Raw genomic sequence first — 19,798 nt, 5'->3', positions numbered from 1 at the left:
GTTGTTATTAACTCACCAGGTAAATCAGCAGACATACTGAGGATGACAGACTGCTCTGCAGAAGAAGAAGATAAAGCTGGTACCTGGTGGTGACGGGAGCCCTAAGCAGGTGTTTAGTTTGCTTATGTCTTGGGCCGGCTCTGGATGAAGATGGTTGTCATTGGAATACATATGCAGTATTGTGCAAAGGTTTTTTTTTTTGGCCCTCCAAGTGTTTGGATGGATTATTATCCATCAGGGAGGTGGTGTAGTTCTGAAATCATTCGGCAGCATTAGAATAATCCCCAACGAGATTGGTCTCTGCTGAGTCATGCTCTCACCATCACTGAGTGAATGAGTTAGTGTGAGATTAAACAAAGAGACGGATGCAATAAAAAAATAAAAAGTCCACAGAAGAGCTGTTTTAGTATCTGGAAGATATCTCAAACAACCAACCAATCAAGTCAAGTGTGCAGATGGCTCTTTTCTAAAATAGTTTGTAAAGGTCTTTTGCATTCTAAATTAATGTAATTAATAAAAGCTATGATAACATTTTAAATGATTGTAATATTTCATCGTCTCAAACTTAAACACTGTACACAGTATATGTTTTAGTCTAAAACATGTGAGATTACAGCTGTTTTCTAGTTATTAAAGAGTATGTGTTCTAATAGAAAAGAATAATCATTTAAATAAAATGAGAAAACATAATTAATTTATGAAATAGTCAGCAGTTAAGCAGGAAAACGAGCATGAAAGGTTTCCTTAATCTTAAATAGTTGCATGCTATAAATAAAGAACAAATGGCCCCACATGGCAGGAAGCCAGTAAGGAATCACTCTGTCTCTAGAAAAAACTTTTGTTTTTTGTTCTTTAATTTTATTTAAAAAGCCAACATTTACAACATTACATATAAATATTGTCTTTTATCTAATTATCACTTGGGACACTAAGGGGGGGGCACAAAAAGTAGTCCACTTTCAGGTTATATTTCATTGTTCCTGATCTTTCTTAAACAACAACGCAACAGAGAAGCACAGTGGTAAGCAGAGAAGGCTGCAAACCACAGCCTGTGATTGGTAATAGAAATTTTCATGAATATTTTACTTATGAAAAGTATTAGGAAGTTGAAATGAGGAAAAGCTGCAGTTTGCAAAAATCTCATAGTTTTCATCTTCACATTGAGTAAAATACAAATATTTTTGAACATAAAGAGGTGTATGCTAGACAAAATACAGTATTGGATGAAATGTGTACATTACATTTTTAAGTGTTCTATCTGAGAGTTTTAACATAAATATCAAAAGGTCAATAAAATTCCAGTCAGTGCAAGTGATTATTATAATTTAAAATTGAATTGGTGCATTTATTGCAAATTATATTAAATTTAGAATTAAATTACTGTCACCAGTTAAATTCAGAAGAAATTTCAGGAAACAGTTGTTTTATACTACAGTGGTAGTAGCATGATAAGCTCATGTTCCCAAGCGTACCTTATGAGACTCTTTGTGGAGGATCATTAACATATAAATTAAATAACAGGATACCTAATATTGTTCCTTGAGGTACCCCCACTGCACATTTTTTTCACTAGACAGTGCATCATTAACTTCCACACACTTCTTTTTTTAACTGTTTGTTGTTTGTGGTTCTCCTTCAGTGTCCTGTGAGTGCTGTGCTAATATCAGATAACAATTCCATGAAAATGACTCCAATGAGACTCAACCCACACACAGAGGGAGGAGACAAAGGAAGGAAGGGGGATGGGGTTATGCACCTTTACAGAGGAAAAAAGAGAGAATTGCAAACCATCAGAGAGATTCTGGGACGGCATTTAGGGAGAGAGTATTGTTATAGTGATCACTAATGAGGTGTGTGCATACAGGTGCATGTGTGTATGTGTGTATATGTGTCATTAGTGACTGTGAGCCAATAAGTGGAGGATGAGAGCAAGTCTTAAGGACAGCTGGAGGGCACATGGTAGGGAAGAGGATTGTCCTCTGGAGATGACAGTGTGGAGGGAGTACTCAGGAAGTAAGCTATTGTACAGAATGATGCAAGATCCTGCTGTTTTCCCTGGCTTTCCCCTTCACCAAAGGGATGATTTCAGCTGTATGTGACAGCAATTTTTTCATTTCTGTGAGCAAGACTTAAGGTTCTCGAAGATTCTCAATTTGATATGTCCTTAACAATTAAACCAAACACCTGTATGTAAATGTGGAAAATTGGGTCCACAAAGCAGGCTGTTAGAAAAAAATCTAACATTGCTCAGTCTAATAATGTTGTGGTGAAGATTAAGATTTGATAATCCTGCACATTTATGGATCTAACAAAGAAATAAGACACAAGAGCAGGATTTATGCTGCTCACTTAGGTGAAAACACACACACATACACACACAGAATTAAGAGGAGTTTTGTCAGTGTCAGTCCAGGTGGTGTGTGGGACAAAATTGGTGGGGAGGTTGGGGGCTGCTATAACATTACTCTCCATCAACGCTGCCATAGGTGGGATCATCAGACAGGTGTGCACCAGGCCTGCCTCACACCCCCACTTTGTCATGCGTGCACATAAAGACAACAACCCCACCCCCACCCCATCTTGATTGGCCTTCTTCACCTGACAGCCAGGGTGCAGAGTCTGAGGAGCGTGCACGTGTGTGTTTCTGTGTGTGTGTGTGTGTGTGTGTGTGTGTGTATGCGCGTGTGTGTGTGTGTGTGTGTGTGTGTACGTGTTGTTGTTCCAGGCACAATGAATAGAGAGGGTCTGTCAGTGGCCACCTGTTGGCCTGCTGTCAGGGTCCCATTTCGGTGTCCTTTCTATGCAAACATATCTATCTATCTATCTATCTATCTATCTATCTATCTATCTATCTATCTATCTATCTATCTGTCTGTCTGTCTGTCTGTCTGTCTGTCTGTCTGTCTGTCTGTCTGTCTGTCTGTCTGTCTGTCTGTCTGTCTGTCTGTCTGTCCGTCCGTCCGTCCATCCATCTATCTATCTATCTATCTATCTATGATTTCTTTCTTTTCCATGTAATCTGTAAACACCTGTCAGTGGCATATGAAGCCTGAGTTTAATTATTATGAGATTTTTTTTTCCAAAAAAGACTCCCAATCATTAAAAGATGAAGCAAAGAGGAGGAGGGACAGGTCTGGGGAATATCTAAAAGTGGGGTCTTGTTTGATGCAAATCAATGGTTCGTGGAAACCATCCACTTCATGTCACATTACCATCTCTATAGTAGCCTTGATGGAGGCTAGGTAGAGGAGGGGGAGGGGGCATGAGAAAAAACAAATAGAAGGTGAGGGATGGAAACAGAGAGGTATGAAATGAACAGAAGAGGAAGATGGACAAGAGAAAGGAGGTTTTTGGGAGTTAAAGAGATGTGAGTAAGGAGGAAAGATAACTCCCTACGAGGGTACATGGGTGGGTAGAGAGGAGAGCGGGAGGGGGTTTAATGGCTCTGGGTGCTGCCTGTATTAAGCCAAGCAGCCATGATGAGAAAATAAGATGACTACTGGGATTATATTCAAGGTTTGCAGGAGTATAATCATTCATTCATCCTCAACCACTTTATAGTGAGAACAAAGAGAGGGAAGATAGATAAGTAGATCATGGACTATCTGTGTGATAAAAAAAAATACAAAACCAGTTACCTCAAAGTCATAATCTGCGACCTTACCTCTTGATTCTTTCTTTTTCTTTCTGTAGCAAAAGGCAATGTGATGAAACTGTGCTACCTGTCCAACATCAAATGAAAGTGACCAACAGTTGAGTCTCCAAAAGAATGTAGTATCTAAATTCTTGGCATTAGAGCCTGAACAGCTCTATCTTGCAAATAACCACAGACTCTTCACATCTCATTTCATGGCTCAGGTTTGTAATGTGTTAAAATTACAGGTCTCAACCACAGAAAACAATAAGCTTCTCCTACACTTCTTTGGTTGCTGGGGTGATGAGTTCTGCCCCCAGTCTTAGTGATGACACCACTAAAAAATCGAGTTCATCCACTTGAATTGCAACAACAAAAAAATCAATTACATAGGTTGGACTGCTGAAACCATAGTATATTTTGCTAAAAGCTTGTTTATGCTACATATATATGTAAATCCATTCTAAATGGCACTGTCCTCATATTCCTATGCTTTCTTTATGGTGGTATAGTTGTTAGGCAACATATCCACCAGTGCAGAGGTCAGAGTTCACCTTTGAGTTCCGACGTCTGTTTCTGACAACAACAAATATGTTGACAGTGGAGGATATTAATGTAATACTGCTCCATTTGCTACATCTGACTATGCATATGCAAGAGCCCTGGAAACAGACTAAAAATGCATGTAAAGGATGCAGAAAACGGACGAAAGGCTCTGTATCCGTCTTTAGCATAGAGCATAAACAGGCTATAAAGCTAACCAAGCAATTTTGGTGCTTACCAAACAGCTACTGAAAGTAGTTTGGCATACATTCACTGATAAAAAGGCAAACACATAATGGTGTAAACCCAAATACTGACCTTGTTTTGTAAATGCACCACTCTGGCCAATAAGTTGAGTAGTTATTGATCGGTCATTGATGAGAAATGCAGGGATGGTTAGCCTTATTTCATGACTCTCTTTATCTCTGAAGACATCCAGTAAAAGCCAAACAAAGAAAAACAGTGTGGTTAGTTTTTAGCTTGCCACATGTGCTCCAGTGGTACAATCAGTCAGCGTGCAGTACTTATAAGACCAGTACTTGCAAACTGATGCAGGTTGTGAGTTTTTTAAACAAATCATGGTATCCAAAAAAGGGTGCTTCTCAGAATTTTTCAGACAAATCCTCACATTGCCTTAAAGAAAGAGGATATTACTCAGGGGACCAAAAGGAGATTCTCCATCCTCTTTCAAAATGTTGCAATACTATGAAAAAATTGCTATAGAAACCAGTAAAGCCACACTTATGGCTTGTTGGGAGAATTTTCAGTGCAATTGCAACTTAATTTTTAACACCCTTTAAATAACAAGAAGTTGAGCAAAGTGTTACAATGTGCATATAACATTAAAAACTATTAAAATGAATAACATTAGAATACGTTAAACATTTTAAACCATTAGCCGACAGGGTAAATGTCATATGGTCACTGAAGGCACATTCCTTCAGTCTGGACTAGCACACTCTAGGCACCCCTTTAGTTATTGCCATTCTTATCCTGCTTATCTCTAATTTTAGAGTACAAATAATTACACAAATAACTGGTACCACAAATAACTGCATTATACTTAAGCTAAGGTAAACCAGTTAGCTTAGTACTCAAACTTTAAAATTATACATTAGTACATAGTCTGTGTGCTCAAAGTAAGAAGTCACAGACTGTACAATTTTTTATTAGTAGTCTTACTTCAAACAAAGCCATGCTAGCTTGTTTCCTATGTTTCTTACAGTAGTTTAGTTTACCACATAGGCTGCAAAGTTAACCAAGTTAGCTTAGCTTCATATCTTTTGAAGAGATATGAGAGATTTATCAACAGCAAGTGTACCTGTGGCAACTAGTAATATAGTGGCTGGAGTTATATAACTTCTATATTTGCTTCATCACCTTAGTCAGTTTACTTTAGGTCTGACAGCACATGATTGAAAAGGCCTCAAAAGGTCAAGGCAAAAGTGCCAGATTAATTTCTTCTGGCCTTATCTAACCTGATGTAACCCAATGAGCAAAATGTCAAGTTGCTTAATATTCAGTAACTTTGACCCATCATACCAAAGGTCTCCATCACTCTCTATTTTTGCATATTTATATGAAATAAGAAAAGAGACTGCACCATTGGCATAGTCCTGAATATTTACTGCCTTTCCTACTTGCACAAATATTTAAAAATACGAGACATCTCATAGCTCAGTTTGATATGATCCTCTGACTTTAGTGGCCTAAATTAGTGACCATTATCATACCATGCTTGTGCTTTATCTTAATGTACTGAATTTTTACAGATGAGTTGGGACAAGTAGGGCTCAAATGATTACAATATAAAAATGCCTTTTTTTTCACTTATATGTATAAAAATAAATGAGGACATTGTAAAGAAGAAAAACATAAAAAGAACCTCTGCTGTTTTTCTTCTTTGCAGATTAGTGTCATCTGTGTTTGGCCTCTTGGGTCCTCTCTAGCATAAAATCTTTGTTTTATTGCAGACAAGATTTAATCAATGCCAGAGAAATAATGTGTTCACAGTGTGTATGTGTTTGCATGTATCAGTGTGTGTGTGTGTGTGTGTGTGTCTGTTCACACATTCAAAGAGAGAAGCTGGTAAGTCACACACACATAAAACATCAGGGGCACCAATCAGAGTTCTGCATGCTAATAAAGCTTCTATTTGAGTTAATGACATTCAAATCCCAAAGAGTGTTACTGTTACTCAGGTTTCATACCACAAGTGGCAGTTGGATCTTATTTTATGCCAGCTACAGCTTGCAACCCAGTCTTTCATTGCCATCTAGTGGCTGCAGAAACAAAGGCAAATACCAGACAAATACAAAAGGGAACAAACACAATTTAAATACATATAGCAGCCATATTATATAAAAATGACCTAAATGCCACTTGACATTTGAGCAATACAAGTCAGAGTGAACTGAAATTTCTTCAACTCAAATATTTCCTTTGAAATAATTTTTGTCTTTAGTCTATTTCTTAAAGTCTCACGTAAAGCCTAATGTGTCATTGACTTACTTTTCCCTTTGTTTGATGTGAAGGAAAATAATTTTCTAAATCTTTTTATATGCAAACATTGTTGTATGTAATCTCACTGAGGGCTCAGTAGGGTGCTCCGGAGATGAAGCTGCTCAGTGTGCCATATTTATAAGACACTGCTTTCAGATGTGGCTCTCTAAAGCTCACAATTAAACTGTACCTTCTAGAGAGGCTTCAGTCATGCAATCATTCAGCATGTGGTGATTAAATGTCAGTAACTGGTTTAAGAATGCCAAAGTTGCCATGTCACCAATTCAGTTAGTGGTAACTATGGGCAGAAGCTTAAGGCACTTTTTTCAGTGTTTAAAGGAATCAGTGCACATTTAGTTTCACCACTAGCAATGCAAAGTTCAGCATGACCTGGATTATGTTCACTCTGCAGATGTCCATTTTTATTAGGCTTCCCACAGATGAACTTTGCTTCTCCAAAAACATGATACAGTCATACAGGATGGTTCCCAGCTGAGTGTGAAGCGGATAGGATGTTTGAAAGTTTGAGGCCATGGTTCTTAACTAGAATAGGATGGAGGGGTTCTTTTAGGTTGAGAATGAGTCATTACTTCAAGAAGATGAGTTCAAGTAATTTGGATTCTTATTTGCAAGTGATGGTAGGATGGAGCAAGAGATGGACAGAGAGGGGCTTCATCAGCAGTAATGAAGAGTGGCCCTGGTCCTTTGTGGTGAAGAGAAAGTTGAGTCCACTAGTCTATCTACGTTCCAACCCTTGTGGTCACAAGATTTCAGTCATGAGATTTGGGTAGTAACCAAACGCATGAGATTTTGGATACAAGCTGCTGCAACTACATGAAAGATGGATAGGAACAGCCTGAGAGGGAGCTTGGAGTGGCCTCTGCTCTTCTTTATTCAAAAGAAATCAAGGAAGTGGTTTAAGCATCTAATCAGGATGCCTCCTGGTCATATTGCATTGGAGGTTTTCTGGACACATCCTACCGGGAGGAGAATGCTAGGGTAGAGCTAGGATTTGAAAGAGAGATTATATATAATCTAGGGTATATACAGATACCCTCTGTCCAGGAAACGCATGAGGAGAGGGGTGTCTGGATCTCCCTCCCAAACCTGATGCCTCCATAACTTGACATATAATTAAATTGATGGATGAAATTCTTCCTGGTATTGGCATAATTTTATGAATGTTTTGTATTTTGATGCAGCTCCAGTGGCGCAATTGGTCAGCGCGCGGTACTTATAAGACAGTTACTTGCGGAGCAATGCCGAGGTTGTGAGTTCAAGCCTCACCTGGAGCATGCTTATTTAGTGGCACCACTTCTGATCACCTGGATTATGCACAGGTTGTTCTCAGCTGATCTCTAATTTGAATCAGGCTTAACTTTGCATTTCGCTCTCCACAAACATGATACAATCATACAGAACTGTTCATAGCTGAATGTGAAGCAGTTTGGATTGAATGTTAATAAGGTTTAGGCCATGGCTGGTTCTCAACTGGAATAGGATGTAGCATTCCTTACAGTTTGAGAATGAGTCATTACCTCAAGAAGAAGAGCATGAGACAGGATAAGTGTTGGGTCTTTAATTTTCATACACCCTCACCTGGGTGACCCAGACAGGGGTAATCAGGGGTGTGTTGTTCCATGGATCCCCCCAACGAATCCACAGCCACCTTGAACCCCTCTCTGTGGTCTCCAGAGTGTTCTTGATACCTCTCCTGGATTACAGTCCTTTGATTTCAAGAAGTTTGAGTGTTTGCAGTTCTGAATGTCTAGTGAAGCCTCAGCACCTGACCATGACTGGCTCTCAGCCATTACTCCGGCACTCTGAAATGAGCTCAGCGAATTTAGCCCTCTCATTGGACTCATCTATTCAGTCCTCCCAGAGCACAGTCAGTTCCAGAAAAATCATTTGCTTAGTAGACACTGATGTTAATACCATGTCTGGAAGGAGAGATGTAGGTGTGATGTTAACTGGAAACTTAAGCTTTTTCGAGGTCGACTTGAAGCCGCCAGTCTCGAGTGGTGGCGATGAGCCCCCTTGTAGAGCTCGGTTGATGTTGGTGAGCCCCCTGTTCCATTCTAATGCAGGACATTGACTCTTTGGGGGCAACCTGGGTCTTACTGACCTGGATCGCTATCCTGTTGGAGTCTACCAAAGTTCTTAAGACTTGGTCATGGTGCCAGCGGTACTGTCCTTCTCATTTACAGTCCCTATACATCAATTCCTCTCTGGAGCGGGTGACTTTGAACTCCTCTTTTAGTCCACTGAAAGGGAGCTGCAGTTTGGTGGCCGTACAGGGTGATGCTGCTCAGGGACTGTGGTAGCCCCAGCCATCTCCTGAGAAACTGGCGGAACTGGTCAGTCGCTTTGCCCTTTTTCAGGACCAGAGACGGGTTATAAGTGTAAAGAAATGTTCATTTTTTAGGGGTCTTTAAGGTCACATGTCACTGACTCACCTGACTGTTGTGTGGGTCGTTGTGAGTTGTTAACTTGTGAATTGTTGTGAAACCACCTGTGGAGGCCACAATACAGTCTCGACTTTCTTCTCAGTTCAGCTCTTTGCTTTTATTCGAGCTCTCAGGATCTCTGATACTTTTGTTTCTGAGGCTTTGCCATTTGTCTCTCTAAACTTGTTATTGTAGTGTAGTGTGTACCAATGGTTTTTGTTGTTAACTCAAATAGTGCAGCTAGTCAGTATATGATACTTAAACATAATTATCAAGAGGTGATCAGTTCAAACTCAAAGTTCAAACCTGCAGCATAATTAAACTTCATGAAGTAGACAAATATCAGTGTTTATTGTAAGGTAGCTAAAACGCTACCACCTTTAGTACAACAATACACTTCTTCACTATTACCCAGATTAACCTGTAAGTGTCTCTTGTTTTTTTTTTTTTTTTTGTATTTTTCTTTTTGCACAGATACTCCACAGGATTACTATAAAAAATAATCTATTTATGAATAATGTATATTAAATAAAGGCTGTGACAAAAATGTCTAACGTGGTAAACAAGTACACAAAAATCACAATCCAGCCACTATATACTGCAGTGGACACACATTTTACATGATTTTGTCAAACTGAATGTGTTTTTACAAGTTAACGTGAAAAGTTACTCACACATACATAATAAAACAAAGCGAAATATGTGTGCGGATGTTGGAGTATTTAAGGCACATTTAAGGATTTTTGCGCCTCATTTCTTGGTGAGTTTAACTCTGAAGACATAAGACAAAAATCAGTAAAAAAGTACAAAACTCAAATCTCCTGCTAATCCGCCGCAGCTGTCACAGGTTGTAATGTTCCTATTGGCCACTAAGGTGTGCTGTTAAGTCAGTTTTACAAGAGAAGATGGAGGCAATTGTTATGCAACTGTCCTCCTGTGTGACTGGCCATTGATTAGCCCAGCTACAGATCAATCACACATAACCAAACACAGTATTATCAGTGAACTTCACGTTGATCCTTCTGTTCCCACGCAGGTGAACAGTGAAATGCCAGAAGATTTCCATGCATAGCCGTTATTCACAGCGGGGTCCTCTCTTGTGCTTCTTCAATAAATCTAGAGTTAAATTTCTGACAGGAAATCCTGAAAAACTGTTTCAGTAAAAATAGTCCTGCTCAGCTGTTGAAACACACATACTGATGTTTAAAGGAGGTGAGCGTTTAAGTCATATTTCTCGCAGAACTTGTCTGTGATCGGGATGCAGGTGAGGTACTCGCACCAGTCGCACTTTACTGGATAAACGTAGAAGAGAATAGCCAGAGTGGAGAGCAGACCCACGAAGATCAGCAGAAAGACACAGATCTGGACTCGCTTTCGGTACATATCAGAGCGCCCAAAGCTGGGGATAAAGAATAAAAATTAAAAATTAACAGTCACAAATTTTGATCTGAGCTGATTCAGGAACTACAAGGATCAGTTTTCTTCACCTACCTGATGTATGGCAGGAAGGCGAAGGAGAGGAAGAACCCAGACACAAAACCACAAATGTGGGCAAAGTTGTCAATCCAAGGGAGCAGACCAAATGAGAAGAAGAAGATAGAGATGGCCAGCAGTTTAGCAAACGCCCGCCATGGTCGCTCCAGGATCTGCCAGCTCTGAAACAGCTCCACAAACAGACAGGCTATGATGCCGAACTGGCTGCCTGCAGGACCCACCTGGAAGAGGAGGTTGGGCAAAGGGAATATAAAAAACTGTTTAATCTTTAATTTATCTTTAATCTTTTCAAAAATATCTTTTACTTAAAAATGACTTGTACCTCTGCTCTGTAGGGGAGAAAGATAGCGGAGGCCAAGTTGCCAGTGATGCCACTTAACATGTAAATGATGGAGATCCTCAGCCAGCCGGCCAGCTTCTCTAGGTCCCTCAGCACCGTCATCTGGAACAACACAGACACCAAGCAGTGCAGGATCCTGCAGACACGCACAAGACAGAAGGTTACAGTGTCAAAGCCCCATTTCATTTTCAATATACAGTTCAATAAATAATAGATGATAAATAATGAGGCCAAAATAGAGATTTAAGTCACCCAGCATGAAGAAAGAGGGACAGCCATAATCGAGAGAACTGATCTGGGATCTCTGGGTTAAGAAAAGGCAGTAAACCACACACATCATCCATACAGGCCACCTAGGAGAAAGAGACACAGTCAGATGAACAGCAGTCAGGGCTTGAGTCAGCTCATGAGTCAGTGGTTCTCCACTGCCACCCTGTTGAGGAGCAACAAAATGTTAAATCTAGCTAGATCACCCTCAATTCTAAGCATGAACAAGCTCCAGTGGCGCAATCGGTCAGCGCGCGGTACTTATAAGACAGCAACCTGCAGAGTAATGCCGAGGTTGTGAGTTCAAGCCTCACCTGGAGCAGTAACATGTCACATTATAAAACTGTAGATTCAAATATTTATGTTGTTTGTCCTACCTGTGAACAGAGAGTGGCTTCCTCGTGGAAGTAGCCACGCATGAAGTCGCAGTACTCTCTGGAAGTAATTTCACATCTACAAAAAAAAAACATGTATTCTTAAGCTGATTCATTTGCTCAGATAAATAATGAAACTTTATTGATCCTTACCGTCCTTTGGTGCCAATGCAGCAGGGTCGGCCTGTGATAGTGCAGTCGATGTGAGGAAGGTTGGTGTGATTCCCAGAGTTGTACCTTGTGCAAACCTACAGATCAGACACAACAGAGAACGTTTTGTAACCCCACGCTTTAACAACAGTTACGGGAAGACTATGTACCATAAAGACACGCTACAGAACTTTTGCAGATTTTCTCAGTGACATCCCCCCTATCAACGGCTAATGCGGCATCCATCTTGCATCCTACCTGTACTGTGAGTTCTCTCCAGTCAGTGAAAATGTCTTATCTTGACTCTTATTATCGCTTATTGTCTCTTTCTCACTTCTTTTCCTCTGTCCCACCAATAATGTCTTTTTGCATTCTTTGGTAAAACAGCTGCGATTCACATTCAAAATGGCAGATATTGATATCTACTTGCTAGAATGTGACGCGATGCGTAAAGCAAAACTCGGATACAACATCACATGGCATCCCAGAAGAAAAAGTTGCATAGTGCGGTTTCTCAGCTTTGGGATGCCACTGGGAAGCGATGGTTCCAGAAATGCACATGATAGATGTCATTGTGTCCTCAAACGAGTCCAGAACGCAGAGTTTTAAGGTCAGAAAATTACATAATGTGTCTTTAAATAAACGTCTTGTTTTCTGTCATTTAATTTGATCCTTTTTAATATGTTATAGGTGACCATGATGTATAGGTGATAAAGTCATCCTTTGGCAATTCTATAAAAATATATCAGTCTATTGATTTTAGTCATGGTGATCCGATTACCTGAGGCTTCAATTAGTGCATGCTAATGTACTTACTGGCCACTGTGTGATGTCATCTGCCCATTCATGAGGGGAAACTGAGGCTGGCTCCTGACAAATTCTAAAAATATCAATAAGAGAAGTTAAATTAAATTAAATGCAGGCTTACAGTAACAACTCATAATGCAAACATGTGGCATACTTATGTCTGTTTAATTATAGACATGACTGAAGAGATGACAGCATCCCAAAATATTAGTAACAAAGAAGCACAAGCAGCAAACAACAATTATAAGTTACCTAGGGTCCTGATGGCAGACTGAGCCGTGCTGGCGTTGTTTTCCATTTAAATGTGGAACACTGGGGTGATGAGGCCACTTCACCCACACTGACAACGTACTCTGCAGTAGAATAAAAACGTCTGAAGATGTTAGATGTAACATAATCTGAGAGTGCTCAGCAGGTTTTATCGTTTGAGAACTTCTTCAAAGTGTTTTGGATGATTTTTTTTAAATAAAAAAAAATCTGCCACATATAAGCAAGTTTTAGAGGCTGTCTGAGCCTGTAAACCCATCAGAATGTGTCACTGACCGAACACTCCTCTTGTAATGTCTGCAGGCAGCCGGAGCGATCGTTTCTCACACAGCAGCCTGATTCTCTTTCCCTTGCTTTCTTCTCCTGAATGAGTTTATGGATCTCCTCATCTTGGCGCATGCAAGGGGAAAACTTGGCACCAAGGTGAATCAATGCTTCCTGAGGGACAAAGCAAACCACAGTACAACTAAGCAAAAAAAAAACAGCTAAACTAGCTCACATAACCCTACAATGACACCATCAGCTGTTACAATTTTTTTAACTAATTTAAATTATATTTTACTTAACATTCTTATTTATATATTTTACCATACCAAATATAATTACATGTGCTGGGTTACTTGTTTACCCCAGTGTCAGGTGAGTTAACACCACTACAGTGTTAAAATGATCAAACATCTGACTTTATCAATTGCTTTTGGCTTAATACAGAGTCTTAGCAAATTATTTTACCAGTATTGTTAGCTAATCATTTAATTAACCTTTTATCCATTTAAACTTGATACTTTAAACTACTTTTAGCTTTTAACATACATTTAAGCTAATATTCGTAATGGTTTGTCAATTATTTATATTCATGTTAATATTTTAGCTGACATTTAAAAAATAATCCACTTTTTTACTGATTTTTTACTTTTTTTTTACTGATTCATGATTTTTGTCTCCTTACTAGCTAACTGATTTTAGCTAATTATTTTAATAATATCATTAGCTAACAGTTTATCTAAAAAGTAAACTTTATTCAAACAAATTATTATTATTATTATTAATAATAATAATAATAATAATAATAATAATATTATTAACCATCAACAATGCGTGTCAAATAGTCTATTAACTATTTACCATTACTTCAAATGTAGGAAGTATTTTAACTTTAATTACTTAGATTTTGTTATTCTTTTTATTCATAATTAATATTAACCCCAACCATATCTGTTCAATTAAATAATCTTTCTCCACAACTTATCCTGCTCCTTGACAATATTAATCCTATTTTAGCCTCGTGTTGTCTACCAAAGGTTTAAGTTAGTTTTATTTAGTTGTCACTACAGGTTACTGTGTTTTCATGATAAAATTTACATCCCTATTAACAAACCTATACTGCAATTCTTCCACATATTTTAAAACATCTTTAACATGCTCCCCATGAAGAAATTTTGATGACAAATCACTGAGTTTCATTTGAAAAAAAAAAAGGTAATTAATAAATAAATGGTGAAAGATTGAAAATACTTACAGAACTAGGACCCACCCAGAAGTTCTGTTGTTGTACAAACTTAACATTTTCATAAACCCCCTTATTCCTCAAAACCTCAAGAAAGAAAAAAAACAAAACATAAAAAAATTGAAAATATTTTTCTCACAAGCCAGTCTACATATAATAAGATATTTTAAAGAGTTTGGAGTATACTTACAGAGTCTACAGTTTCATGTTGTGTGAACCCTATGGGGGCAATACCGTAAATAATGACAGCCAGGATAGTGATGAGCAAATGGACAAAAGTAATCCAGTAGGTAAAAAAAGGCCTGAAAAGTAAAGAAGGGAAAATATAATCCTTATTTACTGGGACACACTAAGGATGACAGTCAACAGAAAAAAAAGAAAAAAAGCTTTCCTACCTGTGATCATCCATTTCTTCAATTTGCTTTTTGACGAAGCTGTCAATGCGTTTGCGGTATGACCGATTTGTAAGACGACCGACCATTCCCAACCCGTACGGCCGCTTCTCTCTGGCAAACAGCTTCTTAACAGGAACCACAATTCTTTGTCCCCGTTGTTGATGGCTATTGACGCTCACCACTTCTTGTTTCAGACGGAGTTTAGGTTGGATCAGAGAGCCATCTTTCGCCTTTCGCCATCCTCTCTCTAAAGGCCTGGACAGAAGACGGAGAGGAACAGAAAAAATGAAAACATAATACCAACAGTATAATGCAGTTAACAATATAATCAAATTTCTGTCATTCAAATGAAGTGATGTTGACTTTGAATAATCATTTGTGTATATTAATAATATGATAAGAAAATAAACTCACAGCATGAGATGACTCCTTTCTAGATTGTTCTTATCTAGCGCACTTCCTGTAAGCACACTCTCATCCAGCTGTTTGAGGTCAGCCTCTGATGGCGTCTCAAAAACCTCATCAGCATAGCTGGACAGCTCGTCCTGCAGGCCGTCCTGCAAACGTGAAAAATTACAAATTAAAAAAAGAGCTAAAAATAAAATTTAAACCACAGAAAAAAATGCTTCGAGTCACAACATCAGCTGTTCGGATCTTAGAATTAAGCTAAAAATACTGTTAACAAAAGCAAGCATCCGAGACATTTGCAATATTTAAAGCTAAAGAATTCAGTTCAATAAATTTTTATCTTATTTGCTAATAGCTGCAGCTAATAATACTTTACAGCTGATTTAATTGTTATCAATGTGTGGAAGTTTAAGTATGGCTTACTCTGGTGAAGAAAGAAGTATCCAGCTCGTCAGGGAAATCCACAGTGTCGTCTTCAAAGATACTAGGAGGCATGAAACTCCGTCTGCGACAATGCCCGGCAGTGCTTTCACCCAATGTTCGACCCTGATAAACACAAACCACTTTGTCAGTCACAGATAAAGAAGAGCCAAAAAAAGCCTACGCTTTCCTTATTTATTAAGGGATGAAACATAATCTGATATTACAAATATGTGAGTAGAAGAAAATCAGGCTGAGTTGTTTAAGGTCAACTACACTGCCTTACAAAAAATCATCAATAAAAAAAGAAATAAATAAAAAAAAAGTTTTGTTGTTCGTAATTCAAAATGCAGATTTTTTTTTTAATTGGCAAGCATTATGTTAAAAAAAAACAAACAAACAAACACTGTGATCGCTGCCCGTGTTCTAAACATTGCATTGTAGTGGTAGTATAATGGTTTGGGCCTGTTTTGCAGCATCTGGGCCAGGATGGGATTATTCAAAATTAATTGATGAGGCTATAAATTTGGAATTGTGATGTCAAATTCTAAAAGAAAATGAAAGGAATGCTGCTGAATTAAATCTCAAGGTGGTCACAGAGCAACATGACACTTAAGAACACAAGTTGCATAAACAAAGCATGATTGTAGAGCAATAACTAATGCTATAGCATAAAAGTTCACAACAAATGCTGAAACAACTGGCGAAAAAATTCAGCCACTTACGAATATATACTATTGGGTCATTTACTTCCATTAAATTATAAAAAGATCATTTAAAATAGTTTAAATAAAATAAAATGGAGTAAAACTAAAAATTTTAAAAATTGCTGGAAAAAAATTGTTTTTCTCTCAGTTGCTTCATTATGTTCTCTGTCTACTTTTGAGAAAAATCTATGGTGAAACAAAAAAAGAGGCGTTATAAAACCAGCTTAATAAAAGTAAACACAAAAAAGTAATCATTTCCTTTGTCATGGGTGGACTTTAACCCTGCTGTCCTTAGCTCTGAAATTATTTCACACAGTGCTTTACTACCATTAGCAGATGAGATTTTGGGTAATATTAATAACAGCCTAAGCTCACACCTGTGGGCTTATGGAAGTGGTGATAGACTGCCTAACACATATAGTACATTTCTTAATCATAGTGTGTGATTTTTACATAGCAGCAGTGGTTTATGTGTGTTAGTGGATTAGCCCTACTCTTCTAGAATACTCTGACCTCAATCCAGAATGAAGCTGAGCATTCGCTGTGTATTACCACGGACCATCTGTTATGAAAAACTCCCCCAGTAACCGCCATCCAACACACACAGACAGACATACACACTCCTTTACATATACTGTTTGTCTGTAGTCAGTATAGAGTTGTCACTGCTCTGTCCTAACATATTTGCAATAGTTTAATCCCCAAAAAAGACAAGCTGATCTGATGTTTTACATAACATGCTTGCGCCAATATGAAAACACACTTTTAACATGGATTAAAGAGTGTACATGGGTCGATTTCCCAGAACAGATTACAAATGTCTTTAATACAATCGATGAGCTGCAGTTGTAGCAGGAACTACTGTTTATAGACATTAAGCAGAGGAGACAAGGACATTTAAATGCAGGAAAATGTAGACAGGCAGTGCCCTAGAAGTTATTAAAGTGGCTTTATTGCATGGTTGCACAGATTTTGCAAGGTTATAAACCAAAAAAGAAGCACCTTCATAAGCGCTGCTGCAGCCTTCAGACTCATGACAGCGACAGACTCCCGCTTCCGTCGCCGTGGCAGCCTGTTGAGGGCAGAGCGGGAGCTGGAAAATGAGCAGAGGGATGCAGTGCCAGGTGTGAGAGGAGTTTGCGGGACACTGAGGCCGTCCACCTCTTCCACCGTACGGAAGGCTCGACCTCGAGCAAGGGGGTCTACAATCTGTGCACAGATACACACACACGGACAAAGCTTTTTTTCATGCTGCATAAAATGGAAAACAACATTGACAAGCAGCAACAAACACATCCAAGTCAGGTTTAGACTGATGTAGCAGGTGATAGCTAACTTAACTTAAATGAAGACAAAACTGAGATTATTCTGTTTGGTAGAAAAGAGAAGAGGGTCAGCATTGGTAAACACCTGGAGACTCGGGCTCTTAAAATTACCAACCAAGTTCGTAACCTGGGAGTGTTGATAGACTCAGATCTGACTTTCAGCAGCCATATCAAAGCTGTCACTAAGACAGCTTTTTACCAGCTCAGAAACATCAACAGAATTAAAAGTTTAGTCTCCCAGAAAGACCAAGAGAAACTCATCCATGCATTCATCTCCAGTAGACTGGATTACTGTAATGGTCTTTTAACAGGACTTCCTAAAAAGAGCATTAAACATCTGCAGCTCATCCAGAACGCTGCTGCTAGAGTTTTAACCAGGACTAAGAGATCTGAACACATCACACCAGTTTTAAAATCTTTACACTGGCTTCCAGTCAGTCACAGAATAGATTTTAAAACCCTTCTGATCATTTACAAATCCCAGAATGGTTTAGGCCCAGAATACATCTGTGATATGTTCAGAGAATATAAACCTAGCAGAGCTCTTAGATCCAAAGACTCTGGTCAACTAGTCCAGGCCAGAGTCCAGACTAAACATGGAGAAGCAGCATTTAGCTGTTATGCTGCAAACAAATGGAACAAACTGCCAGTGGAGATTAAACTTTCCCCAAATGTAGACATTTTTAAATCCAGGTTAAAAACTTTTCTTTTCTCATGCGCCTATGCATGAAATCTGCACGGTAACTTTTTTTTAACTTATCTTGCTTTTAACCATTTTAATGTAATTTATTATTTTATTGTGATTATGTGTTGATTATGTGTTGATGCCTTTTACTATTCTAAATATCTGTAATGTCTTTGTTTTATGTAAAGCACTTTGAATTGTCCTGTACATGAAATGTGCTATACAAATAAACTGCCTTGCCTTGCCTTAACGTTTATTCATTGACAGAAAACTGATAGCGTTAGCCTCATAGTACTGTATAATTGTCTAAGTCTTATTTTGTCCAAAGTGTGATATCTACCTAACCCTAATCTTCTAACATGGCTGATTCACTGTGTATCATTAACTATAAAAACTTAAAATACGACTTAGGCAATAATGTTATCAGGCTAACAAAATGTTTTATTTTTAATTATTATTTCAATCACACACCACAACTCACAGCAGGGCTTGCTCCCTATGAGACTATGACACAGCGGTGATTCATGCAACAACTGTTTTGAACGTATGAATGTTTATACTGTCCACAGAATAAACCACTTAGTTAAATTTTAATATAAATATATTAAATCCAGTTACAAAGTCATAGTTGTCTTTTTGGGGTGTACCAGAAGAGGATTAGAAGCTTTTCACCCTTTTTTTTTTAAAGGGCAATTTTATTTCTTTTCTCTTTTCTGTCCCTCACTAAGATTTAGTCATTCAAACCACCCAATTTGCCCTGTGTGATTAAAAATATCTGAAAGCAAAAAGGCTGCTCGTACTTTGTTTAAGGCAGGGATCTCAAACTCTGGTCTCAAGGGCCACTGTCCTGCAGGTTTTAGATGTTTACCTTCTCCAACACACTTGATTCATGAAGTGCTTTTTATCAAGTTCTACACAATGACCTGTTAATTTGAGGCAGGTGTGTTGAAGCAGGGAAACATTAAAAACCTGCTGGAGAGTGAACCCCATGGACCAGAGTTTGAGATCCCTGGTTTAGGGCTTCCTAAACTAGCCTCTGTGTTGGTGATAGGTAAAAGTGTTTCATATCAATACCATCAACTAAAGGAGGAAATGTCTGAACTATAAATGAGGTGTTTCAGGCAGTTCATGAGCAGATTGTTCTAATAAAAAGGATTACCTTTCCCTGGTGCAGACTTTTGGCTTTTTAAAAGCAGACTTTTCACATGTCCATCCATCCATCCATCCATTCATTCATCCATCCATCCATCCATCCATCCATCCATCCATCCATCCATCCATCCATCCATTCATCCATCCATCCATCCATCCATCCATCCATCCATCCATCCATCCATCTATCCATCCATCTATCCATCCATCCATCCATCCATCCATCCACAAATAAAAAAAATAAATAAATAAATGTATACTGCCTCCATAGGCCTGCATTAGCATAAGTGAGAATAGACAATGGATGGGTGGATAGCAAAGTGGGCTAGCTTGCTAGTGATCTTGCATAAACATTTTTGTTTTTGGAAACTATT

The 19,798-nt window shown here is 38.5% G+C and overlaps 1 protein-coding gene and 2 non-coding genes across 5 annotated transcripts in view; 2 read left to right on the top strand and 1 right to left on the bottom strand.

Moving 5' to 3' along the window:
• Positions 1–7,880: 7,880 nt before the first annotated feature.
• On the top strand, positions 7,881–7,974 carry trnai-uau. Its single transcript has 2 exons — positions 7,881–7,918; positions 7,939–7,974. It is a non-coding gene; the product is annotated as a tRNA-Ile (tRNA).
• A 1,484-nt stretch (positions 7,975–9,458) lies between these two features.
• rhbdf1b (rhomboid 5 homolog 1b (Drosophila)) overlaps positions 9,459–19,798 on the bottom strand; it is a 45,595-nt gene continuing 35,255 nt past the window's right edge. For all 3 annotated transcript variants that reach the window (XM_041974747.1, XM_041974746.1, XM_041974748.1), the window contains 15 exons: positions 17,265–17,471; positions 15,559–15,681; positions 15,142–15,284; positions 14,728–14,982; positions 14,523–14,634; positions 14,345–14,419; positions 13,102–13,263; positions 12,811–12,911; positions 12,568–12,631; positions 11,755–11,849; positions 11,605–11,680; positions 11,213–11,313; positions 10,943–11,096; positions 10,618–10,841; positions 9,459–10,525 (listed from right to left, as the gene is read on the bottom strand). In XM_041974747.1, coding sequence (XP_041830681.1) covers positions 10,330–10,525; positions 10,618–10,841; positions 10,943–11,096; positions 11,213–11,313; positions 11,605–11,680; positions 11,755–11,849; positions 12,568–12,631; positions 12,811–12,911; positions 13,102–13,263; positions 14,345–14,419; positions 14,523–14,634; positions 14,728–14,982; positions 15,142–15,284; positions 15,559–15,681; positions 17,265–17,471 — 2,088 coding nt within the window. In that variant the 3' untranslated portion in view covers positions 9,459–10,329. The remainder of the gene's footprint in view (positions 10,526–10,617; positions 10,842–10,942; positions 11,097–11,212; positions 11,314–11,604; positions 11,681–11,754; positions 11,850–12,567; positions 12,632–12,810; positions 12,912–13,101; positions 13,264–14,344; positions 14,420–14,522; positions 14,635–14,727; positions 14,983–15,141; positions 15,285–15,558; positions 15,682–17,264; positions 17,472–19,798) is intronic.
• trnai-uau lies at positions 11,456–11,549 on the top strand. Its single transcript has 2 exons — positions 11,456–11,493; positions 11,514–11,549. It is a non-coding gene; the product is annotated as a tRNA-Ile (tRNA).

This window comes from Melanotaenia boesemani, chromosome 21 (genome assembly GCF_017639745.1).
Source record: "Melanotaenia boesemani isolate fMelBoe1 chromosome 21, fMelBoe1.pri, whole genome shotgun sequence".
NCBI lineage: Eukaryota > Metazoa > Chordata > Actinopteri > Atheriniformes > Melanotaeniidae > Melanotaenia > Melanotaenia boesemani.
This window is presented reverse-complemented; position numbering and strand designations above follow the sequence as displayed.